At 41.5% G+C, this 11,729-nt stretch overlaps 2 protein-coding genes across 2 annotated transcripts in view; one reads left to right on the forward strand and one right to left on the reverse strand.

Annotated features, from left to right (window-relative positions):
• The window catches only part of PDE6H (phosphodiesterase 6H, cGMP-specific, cone, gamma), a 79,355-nt gene that overhangs the window by 18,276 nt on the left and 49,350 nt on the right, over window positions 1-11,729 (reverse strand). The window lies entirely within an intron of this gene.
• The window catches only part of ARHGDIB (Rho GDP dissociation inhibitor (GDI) beta), a 19,474-nt gene continuing 8,410 nt past the window's right edge, over window positions 666-11,729 (forward strand). The window contains exons 1-3 of the mRNA XM_012732916.1: window positions 666-844; window positions 10,343-10,528; window positions 11,626-11,709. Of these exons, the coding sequence (XP_012588370.1) occupies window positions 10,351-10,528; window positions 11,626-11,709 (262 nt within the window). The 5' untranslated portion in view covers window positions 666-844; window positions 10,343-10,350. The remainder of the gene's footprint in view (window positions 845-10,342; window positions 10,529-11,625; window positions 11,710-11,729) is intronic.

Below are 11,729 nucleotides of genomic sequence, written 5' to 3' on the forward strand. Positions count from 1 at the left end.
TGGTTACATATGTCCTCTGTAACTTGTTTCCATTTCAATTACTTCACAACCTATTTCCTCAAATATGGTACAAAGTCAATTTTAGCACTTGTTAAATTGTCACAAATTCTGAGCTAGAAGACTATGCATTAATGAAGTTTTACATTATTTTGTAATCTGTATTCTTAGATTTAATCAAAAATAGTGCTGCAGGTTTTTTTAAAAAAGAAAAGTTAGTGAAAACAACATTTGATTATTTGTGTTGTAATACAAAGCAACATCTCGAAATTATAACCAAAAATCTCCAAAAGTCTGTTTAAGGACAAATTTTTAAATTTAGGGCCAAGAATCTGCAGTTGGCATTATGCTTTCTTAGCACTCTGCATTCACTGCCAGCAAACTCAACATATCTGGCTGATAAAGAAGCTGGCAGAGACCCCACAGGAAAAGAAGTTAGTGATGCAATGTAAAGCTTATGGGAATTGATTGCCACTGGTTTTAGGCTACTAGCCTCAGCTTATACGCAGAAATTACTTGATTTTTCAGACCTATCTGCACAATTTTCCTAATATTCACGGCTGTAGAATGCACATGTTTGCATGAATACTCATGCATGTCCATGTTCAGTTGGACAGTCATGCTCCCTCCCACATGTGCCATGAATTGGCAAGGTTACTGCTCAGAGTCGCTGATCAGAGCTATGCAGTGCAAAGGAACAGGATTTGAGACAGCCCAGGGTTTCCTTTTCTAGTAGGTTTAAAATATTTTTTTTTCTCACTAACTTCCTTCCTGTTCTAACTGCCAGTACTCAGAAGTCACAGTTGAGAGAAGACAGAGGCACCCCGGACAGACTGAACTACTGAATGTAAGTTGAAAAACCTGGGGCTGGGGAGGCTACAGGTGAGCACAGAAAAATATAGGAAATGTCTGCACTAGGCTACAATCCTCTGGTTAGATTTTTTGGAGGGACAGTTACTCTTTGACAAAGTTTATGGTAAGAAAGTAATAAAGCTGCTGGAACAGTTCTGCATGTAAGGGGAAGTCAGAGCAGGGAATGGAAGCAATGACTCAGGGGAGGCAGACTAGTGAGGGAAGGGCGCCTGGGAGAGGGGCTTTGAGTATAGACCATGGGGAGTGCCCCAGGGGTCTCCTTGAGGCAACAGCAGGCATCTGACAAAGCTCAGAAGCAAAAAGACTGTAGATACTAACTGATATGTGAGGCCTTGGTACATGGTGGGTTGGTGCTGGGGTGGAGATATGTGGTTTCCTGTTTTTTAAGTTGATTTTAAGAGACTGGTTGAAATGAAGAAAAAAAAAAGTTCAAAGCTGTCAAACTTGAAACTGTTTTCCTCTAAGGAGTCTTCTAGTGATATAAGAAAAGTGCCTGGTAAAAGCCTCTCTCGGAGTACAATGGGATTTAGCTCTCAAGGAGAATTGTAGTAGATCATTCTATTTCTCACCAGTTGCACAGTGATAGAATTTCTACCGATAACAAAAACCAGATATTAAATTCCTGCAATGAGACTGGCAGAAAGATGTCTGCTGTTGACTCCAAAGTACAGTTCTTTATATCCAAAAATAATTCTTTACACCCAAAAACAAACACAGATGATCTGAAAAGTCTATTAAGAGATTGGGTCTAGAAAAAAAACGAATGGGCCCAGCTAGGACCCTTGGTCAGTGGGCCAAGTTCTAAATGTGGAAATGCCAGGTTCTCAATTTGGTTGCCATTAGAAAGGCACCAGGTTTGATCTGCAATCATTTCTTTCCTTTGTGTGAATGTGTCAGTCAGTGTGTCTTACAATTTATAGTCTATGATTAAGTTGTACACCTAGGATAACTTTTGGTATGGGTCTGATAACCCCATTCAAAGGTGGGGGGGGGCAGGTATACTGCCTTCCCATGACAGTTCCTTCATATAGAGCCCCTGAGCCGTCTAAACCAGGCACAGCTGTGGGACTCTCCCTGCAGAAATAATCAACTCAAGGAAATCAAGGGGTCTGTGTTGATCCTGGATGTATGTGTGGTTGGGAGGGGTAGTCGGTCATAGGCAGGCATTATTCCTCTTCGCTATTGCTTTGTTTTATAAATTTATGATACAGTAGACTGCCCAAATCCAGATATGAGACAGCATAACAGCATGGTCATCTTACTTTCCTGTGGTATGTGTGAAATTTTGAAGGGGCAATCGGATCTCTATCCATGCTACCCAAATTCAGCACTAGTAAACTTGCCATGCTACAGAGGAACTGACGGGCATCTTGTAAGCACTTAGAATCTGATCCTTCCTTGTTTGGCAAAGCATGAGTTAGTCCCTAGGGAGGCAGTTCCAAGGAGCATTTAGCTTCTGTTTTCTGTGAAAAGGCACAGCAAAGTCATTCTGACTGAAAGACAAGTGTCTGAGCCAATTTATGGGAATACAATGCATGACAAACTTCAGCAGGAAGAGAAAGACTAAAGGGGGTTAAAAATTCAGAGAACATAACCACATCTGTTGATGCCTTCTTTGTGTCAGTGGGGTTAGACACTCAATTTGAACCCTGAGCAGACCCAGTGGGGATACATGACTTGACTGAAGAAACTTTCAGATTTGAACCCTGAGAGGATACAGGGAGGCTCAGAATTGTCACTTGAGTTAACTGAAGTCACATACCAGTACAAATGGGACCCAATAGCTACAGAGCCTTAGAATGACATTTAAAACATAATGTCCCCTTCTTTAATCCTACATTCTCAGGACCTTATTCCTGGGGCAGTATTATTGCCAACTGAAATCCTGAATTAGAATGCAGATTGGCACACCCAGAGATGGACCTCATGTTGCTCACAGAACTTCAACATTTGTCCATCCAATAAATAATTTCTGAGTCACTTAGTGCTGGTCCAGACATCCTGGTGCCCATAGCCAGAGCTGGTAAAAAATTCACTTGGCTTTTTTAAAGGGACTGATAGTTAAGCACAAGAAGTCAGCATAAAAAATTGCCTTTAATTTTGACTAACTTTTCATGCTTAATTTAAACCTTTTGTGACTGACTTGAGTTATTCCAGTAGTCTTTTATCTAAAACTGGCTTCTTTCGTGCCATTTGTTCAGACTTATTTTAAATAAATATTTATGCAATACCTAGCACAGTGGCTTCTCACATTATACTGTCTGAAAGCTGAGTGGATAGGTTGAGTTCTTTCTCCTCTACATGTGAATCTGGGTTAGTACCATGTACTAAGAATGCACAGGCAGGAAATGCTGTATCATTTCTACCACCAATAACACTTGAAGAAGTGTGCTCCTTATCATTTGTCTGCTCCTTTGAATATATTTTAATGTATTCATTAAACAAATGTAACAAGATAGTCATCTCCAGCACAGGTTGGTTTATCTCATCAAGCTTTTCAGACATTCTTCTCAGGGACCGAGGGGGTAGAGAAGAAGCCCCAACTATTCCATGTTGCTCAGAAACATTGAGACACCAAGGAGAACTCCAGAACCAGGGCAGCTCTGGTGTCCCCAGTGACAAAGTTGGATTTTCCCAAGTCACTGGGCAGGTTGCAGGCCCAATTCCTTGACCAGCTCAGAAGTGATGGCAGTTCCTTTAGAAATGGCCCCAACTCTTCCTTGCAGAGCCTTGAACAGCAGCTCTTGATTTGGGGGAAGTAGGGTGGGTCCAGCTCTGTGGGAAGGAGAGAGATAAGGCTGACAGAAGGCTGCTGTTTTCACAGGTACTTCTCTGATGGAAATTCCCTACTTCTGGTACTTCCTCATTTTTCTCTCTGCCATTCTGGCCTCTATCTTCTGTTTATGGTTTGTGGTCTGTGCAACAAGATGCATGATCTGGCAGATACCAGCTTTGGGAAATGAGTTAAGTCTCCATAGTATTTTGCAGCAAAGCCAGTGGGAATTCTCTCAATTAGCTATGCCTCTATCTCCATCATTTCTCATCATTCACAGAGTGACCTCTGGCTTTAATTATGAAAGGAAGCAAAATAAATAGCATCTAAAATTAAATTGCTCATGTGGAAGTTTTTTTTTTTAAATATGATAGTTACAGTTCCATTCTAAGATTGATTCAGTTAATAAACATTCCTTACAATTCCCAGAACTTCTTGTCTCTTCTCTGCATCTCAAAGAAACAAAATCTATTTTTAAGGAGTGGACACTTTTTTTGTTTGTTTGTTTTTCTTTTTTTAAAGTACACTGTCAACACTGCAGAGTAAAGAGAGAGTACTTGGTGCCTGGACAACCAGTCACCTTGTTTCACTGGAGCTCTGCGATAAAACAGGCAGCATGGCAGGGAAGGGAAAAAAAGGGAAGGAAGGAGGGCTATCAAACACCTGCTGTGGACCAATGCAGTCCTATCAGGGGAACTTTGCACATTTTCTCCACTTTTCAACCCAAGAAGAAATATTATTCCCACTCTCCTGGTGGCAAATTTTGGTCTCCATGAAGTTGCCTGAATCCTATTTGTAAGTCAGTCACAGAGTCAAGTTTTCAATCCCCTCACTTGATCCCAGTCTCTACAGACATGAAGGTGTCTACCTTTCTCAGAAGGTGACTCCTTTAAAACCCAACAAAGCAGACAAGTATGCTCTCTCCTGAGGCTACTGTAAATTCTGGATTTTGTTTTCAGTGTGTTGGAAATGTCACTGAATTTGCACCAGTTTGAAAAACACCAAGTGTGTGCTGGGTCATATTCATGTCATGAGTATACATTCTAGTTTAATGGTCTTTTAATTGTGCATGAGGAGGTTAAATTCCCATCTGAGCACATGTACTGCTTGACATCATTCCAATGAACAGCAAACATGGGGATATGAGGGTTCCACTGTGAAAATTCATCTGTGTAGGCAACTGTGAAGCAGGAAGTAGAGATAATGAGTGCCACATGTGCCTGAAAAACAGCTATATGTGCTTGTGTCCTGAAAAAAGCCCACATTAGCCTCATAAAACATAGAATTGTTGACTCTACATTTCACTTTTTCTGTGTAAAGAACCAGAGTTAAGAACAATATACGAAGAAGCAAATAATATACAAAGAACAATATATGAAGAAGCAAACAACTCGGCCCTGGTCCCTGCCGAACAATCAGCTAGCTCAGAGGAAGGTGAAAAAAGTCAACCAGAATGCTCTTGGTGGCTGGGTTCTTCCTCCTCACCCTCCACTTCCTCTTTTGCTTTCATACTTCACAGTCTTCTTTATATTAAGGAGTGCTGGAGTCATTCCTTGAGGAGGGGCAACAGAGCTCTCCTAATGTAACCATTTCATTTTGCAGAGGACGAAAATGGAACACAGGCTCTGTGACCTGGGCAAGGGAATGGGGCAGAGTTGCACTAAAACCCTTCTTATATGACACACATGATGCGTCCTTGCTTTGTCGAAGTTGTCCCTACAGAGTTTGCAAAGAAGCATTTACCTGTTTGTGGCCCTGAGGGAGATTTCCAAGATGAATGGTGTGCCACTTCTTAACAAGAGCTACTTGTAGTAGCTACAAGAGTTACTTGTAGTAACTACAAGTCAGACAATCTTAGACATTAACTATGGCCCTTACCCAACTTGTCTTCTCAGGCAAGTTTCTTACATGAGCTTGTTTCCTGATCTGTAGAAAAGGATGATGATAATGCTCACACTTAAGGTAAACAAAGACTAAATAAGACAATCCTCAGGCAAGCACTTAGCAGTCATGTATGATAACAATCGTAATTACAATCATCAATAATAAAACCAGTTTTTTTAGAAGATGAGATTAGAAAATAGTCTGTAGGATTTCATAAAACATTTTTTTTTCTTATTTTAGCAATCACACATAGAATGGAAGACTAAAAAGAGAGAACTGATATTTGTTGTTCATCATAGGCATAGAGTTTGGGAAATCATTGTTAAGCCATAGAAATCATTCATTGAATCATTCAGAAATTCTATCAGCCAGGACTATGAGAAAATCTGTGATTAAATATAAAATTAGAAACAGCATCTTTGGGGAATTCTCATAAATTAGAAATAAAACAGAAATATCTCCTACATACACAGATGAAATAAAATAATGGGATGCCTACAATTTAGCTGACATATAGCCACAGGTCAGGAGAAAAGTGCAGAAAATCTTTGTAAAAGAAAGCACCCAGAGGTGGTCTACTCTAACCACCCTCACCCCAATCTCCCAGAAGAAAGTAAGTTCCACAGTGTTGAAAATCATTTGCTCAGAGGGTCACAGAGAACGAAGTCAGAACCAAAATCTATGTGTAATGGGGCCTAGACCAGAGAAGCAAGATATATCCAAAATCAGGCAGACTGACCAAGAACTTTTCTAAATAAATGCTCCTGTAGCTTTGTACCTCTGCCTAGTGGCCACTGCCCCTTGGACATAAATGTTACCTGATGTCTCCTCCTACTTCTAAGTAGCCAGCTTTTTGGGTTCGTAGACATGATCTTTAGCTTGATGCCAAGTTGTTCCGTTGATCCAGCCAGGCCTAAGAGAGAAGCACACTTCCTTTGTGGCAACCGATTCTGCTACACGTTATGGCTTCAAGGTTATAGTCCTGATCTTGGGCTCCAAAAACATCTACGACGGACTCCAGGGATCCACAAAACCTCGGATTTCATGAACAATTTCATGGTCTTATTCCTCTATACCTTTTGTAAAGATTATGACTTTCATTCAGTTTTTTTCAGACCTGGAAAATATAACAAGATCCAGCCATTCAACCAGCTGGATCCATCTTCCAATTCTTTCTCCACTTTGAAAAGGAAATTAAACATCACTATATTAAAGCACAGTATCCCAGAAGCAACTATTTATTCAGCTTTCATGTTTTCTATTCAGTTTTACAGAATGTACTGGTTTGGGGTCACCTGACCTTATACCTCTTTTTCTAACATTAAATAATTATATCAAACTATTTAAATATGGTCCTGAATTTCCTCCTCCTGATTGCAATGATTTCATATAGTAACTCCATACTGTCCTCTACATTTCAGGGTCTTTAAATACATTTGTGTCTCATTTTTATGCAACTATTATCAGATCTATATACAGTGAATCTAGGAAATTTAGAACTGATAACGGTTTTAGATTACTCAGATTTTCATAGTAATGTTGGTGGATTGACCACACAGAAGTGAGCAAATCTAGTTCTAAGCCAGATACCTTTCTCTTTCTCTACTCAGAATAGAGATTTGAGGATGCAGTTACAGTTCTCTGCAGGTTACTGAAATCATTTTTAACTAATTGCAATTGAATGAGATGTCCTTATGTGATGGTTAGACATCAAACAGATGCCAAATTAGAACCAATTTATTCAGAAAGGCCTGCCCCAGGAGCCTGAGATGACCTCATCTGTAAATAGCCTATCCCTGGGTTTCTGATGTGACCTGCGTATCTGGTCAGGCTTCTAAGTGTCACCAGAGAACCTGTCTGATCTGATTAGTGTCATCTGCCTTTTAATGACAGACCTTAAACTGTCCAGCTACGACCTCTACCCATGGCATCCTTCATTCTTTATCCAACCAGTTAATTCACTTTCACAGTGATATTTGGATTAGTCATGGTGTTTATTGTCCTATTCTCTAGAAGCTCAGATCTGAGTGGTGCCGGGTCTTCAGCTGAAGCAGGGGTTGCCATAGGGACGGACCTGCATGTTTCCTTCCTGTACAGGAAGTGGATGTGGGCATTGCAGTGCTGATCAGCGGTCATCATGTCTGACTTGTTATTTAGGTGAGAACTGAGGAGCCAAGGGAAATCATTTATGAAAATGCTTTTGTTTGGCTTCATTTCCAAATATTTCTCTTCCTGTTACCACTGAGAGTGACACTGAAACCCCAGAGGCACAAATGATTTAGGCCAGAGATAATGTCATTCCCAATGGACTTCATAGAGGTTGAGAGTCACTCAGGATGGGATGTGACAGATACTGCCTTACAAAAGTTTAAGTAAAATTATTCACACTTAAGGGCTACTAAGCAATGAGTAGCCCTTTATCCATGGGCAGGTAGCAGGTTAACCTTGGGGGAGAAAGAGAAGATACGAGGAAATAATTGCCTTGTCCAAAGACCCTTGTTTCCACATAGGTGCACTGCTGCCAGGCATAGCTTCTAATATTCTTCCAGTAGAGATTTCTTCCTCTTTATTGTATCACATCCAGCTATGTGAATTTGAGTAATTCTCTTAACCTCTTTGAATGTCCATTTATCAGTGAGCAACTGAGGGATTGGAAGATGCCACCTCCAAGTTTCTTTTAGCTCTGAAAAGATCTACACACATGCCCAACAGAATAATTTTTAAAATCTGCTTTCCAGTCAGTAGCCCTTAAGTGTAAATGATTTCACTAGGTCCTCCCCCCACCCCAATGTTTTAACACAAAACAAGTTAATGCGCATGATGATGAAAGCAGACAGACTCCAGAGTATGCTCAGAAGTATCAAGTCACTGGAAATCTGATTAGGCAAGGAGGTACTAAAAGGGAAATGGGGAGATAAATGGAAGGGTAGCAAAGATGTACTGGTACTTACAATTTGGCATAAAGGAATTTAAAGAGTGCTTTGCTATTTTGTTCATTCATTACAAAGGAACAAATGTTTGTAGCAAAGTCCTGACTATCTATGTGTTATGCTAAATTCAAGAGAAACACAGAAGCTACTATCTACCCTCAAGAAATTGTTAGCAACATTGACTGGAATCATTTAGACCCCTCAGATAGGGGCCACAACTTCTCATGAGTTGCCCATGAGGTTTTTTACAGGTTGAGAGAAAGATTGAAGAAAATGTCACCTATCTTTGGCAAGAATTTGCCTCTGAAAGCCATCAGACTTAGAATTGTACATAAGAGTTTTGACACTTGTAAGGTGGGACAGATTTGGAGGACTATGGCAATTTCTAATACTATTTGAACTAGGTTTAGTTATTCATATGCACTGAGACACTGTGTTGCTAGTATTGACCAGCATTTCTTCTGGGTGCTCTTTCTGGGGGTGGCGGAGGACCGGAATTCAGACCCATCAAGGACTAATGTGCTAATCCTCCACAAGGGTGATGATGTTGTGAGTATGGTGGTGAGTTTGAGCGTGGTATCTGGTGATTCCCTCTGTGTTTCCACTGTTCTAAGGGGGTTGGGGAGGGGCCAGTGGTGAGATTCCTAGCTTGTGATTGTGATTGGGGGATGCATGTTCTTGTTGGTAGGGGTGGTCCCTCTGTTTTGTTAGGGGGCTTTGTGCTCCTGTTGGCAGTGGCCCCACCCCTGGCCTAGTTTCCAATTCTGATGAGGTAATATGTGCTAGTAGTGACCACTCTGCCACTGCCCAGCTTCTAGTTATGACTAGTGTGCAGCCCATTACCACAGGGGATCCCTGCCTGTTCCAGTGAGCTGCAGCCTTTCTTGTTACCACCAGGAGCTATCACACCCCACCAGACCCCAAAGGTTCTGAGGAGCGAAAGCCAAGTCTCCCTGTTCAGGGCAGAGTTCTGTCTGTTTTCAGCAGCAGAGGTTCCCCTGGCCAAGGCTAATGTCCAGTATTGGACACTGGGTGCCACTCCCTACTGCCATCCTGCCTTTGGCTGTCAGAGGGCCAGGTGATCCCACAGGCTGCGGCCAGGACCCTGCTCTACCCCCAACAGGGGCAAGAAGACTGAGTCTTACCCTCCCCACAGGTCTCACCCTGGGGATCTGTAGTTGTTATACTCCTCTCCACGCAAATCAGCCTGCTGAGCTTTGTTTCTCCTTCTGTGGTTTTCAGATGTTTCAGCTTTTCTCAGCTTTCAGTTTTTCTCCTCCTTAGTCAGGTGTTTTAGGTTTGTAGGTGGGGGAGGGGGACGGGTTCCTAGTCTATATTGCCCACTAGTTTCTTCTTCCCTTGCTTTCAGCTTTCTCCTGCTTCCCCTGGGTTGCCAATCCTGTTCAAAATGTCTGAGTCTTGGCTGGAGTTTGCTGCAATTTCTTTCTTAGTTACTAGATCAAAGAGAGAATTTAATCCCAGAGACTCTTCGTGGCCATGATGATTAGTCTATTTATTCATTATTCAGGTCTTTTTTGCTTTTTCTTCACTGAGAGCATATTATTCACGAATGAATTATTTCTTCCTTTTCAGTCTACTCAACGAATAAGAAATATTCATCATTAATCAAACTAATTGAAAAGATGAAGTAAAGAAAACAAAAAGAAATACTAATCATACAACAATGAAATCTAGGCAGGTCAAAGAAAATACTGGAATATATTATATTCTTATTTCATGAAAAACTATAATGAAGTTGCATCCGGGGGAGGGGAGGGGCACTCCTGAAAGACCACCACCAATTATGGAGGGTAAGGATGCTGTAAAAAAAAAATCACAGTCGTAGACTTTCAGCTAATGGACTAGTATCCTCTTTCTCTGACAGAGATCAAAATGACTGAAGAGACCCCAGAACCACACCTGGAGGAGGGTGACGATGAACTGGACAGCAAGCTCAATTACAAGCCTCCACCTCAGAAGTCACTGAAAGAGCTGCAGGAGATGGACAAAGATGATGAAAGTCTAGCTAAGTACAAGAAAACGCTCCTGGGGGATGGCCCTGTGGTAGCAGGTGTGTATATGGGGGTGAGGGGCAGGTGGAAGGACCCAGATAAGGCACATGTTTCAGCTACTTGAGAGCAGGTGCATAGGAGAGCGTATTGAGTGTTTCTAGGGTTACATGAGTGAGTTGGATCCTTATAGGCTCATAAATTATTGTTATAGGGCACCCCCATGTGAACCAGGCTGCCTGTCAGTGGGGCCTCACTCTCACTCTTAAAATTCAGCAGACACACACAAAAGGGTCAATAATGGGTTTATTTACAAAAGGGGGGGAAAAAGGAAACAAACCAGGGAAAGAGAGAGGGATACAAAGTAACTGGACTATTTTACCCGCTTGGCTGACTGGAGAGAGAGAGAGAGACAGAGAGAAAGAGAGAGAGAGAGAGAGAGAACGAGAGACTGTTGGACAAAATGGCTCTCTATTTATCCCCCAAAGTCCCAGAATGCCTACCTAGCTCTGCCCTTGGGTCCACCCAGTTCTCTCCATAGTACTGCTGGAAGTTGTAGTTTCCAATCACTGGAGTAGGGGGTAGAGTCCAGAAAGCTGGAGTAAGGGGTGGAGTCCACAAAACTGCAGAGTTCCTTTAGGACATCCTTCCCCTTAACATTATTTGTAATTAAGTCTTCTTTGGAGTTAAGAAGCAAGTTGAAATTGAATAGGCAAAAATAACAAATAGGAAGAATTTAGAAAACATTCTAGACTGTCATTTACAGTTGTGTTTTTTAAAGTTACCTCAATAAAAAAGTATCATCTTCCCTCTGACATTTTCCCCTTCTCTTTCCCTACTCAATCCCACCTAGGCATTCACCTCTTCCATGTACATAATAAAATAAAACCATGGCCCCAAAATATGAATGAGGAGTGCCCAACTACCCTTAGCTAATAGAGATGGACCTACAAGTGCCTGTGGCAGAAATAACATTGTTGTAATCTATAAAGCCATTAAGATCAAGCATGGAGAAACTGCCACTTCCATTTTCATTTCTATTTCCCACAGAGACATCATCGTTCTTTTTATATTTCTCTATCTTATTTGAAACGCACACACACACAGTTAAATGCATATGTCTCTTCTCTGTGCTCATATTCCCTTTGGAATCCTGCAGACCCAACAGCTCCTAATGTCACTGTCACCCGCCTTACCCTGGTTTGTGAGAGTGCACCGGGACCAATCACCATGGACCTTACTGGTAAGTGAACACATCTGACC

The sequence above is a fragment of the Condylura cristata genome, unplaced genomic scaffold, assembly GCF_000260355.1.
Source record: "Condylura cristata isolate star-nosed mole 26May11 unplaced genomic scaffold, ConCri1.0 scaffold00036, whole genome shotgun sequence".
NCBI lineage: Eukaryota > Metazoa > Chordata > Mammalia > Eulipotyphla > Talpidae > Condylura > Condylura cristata.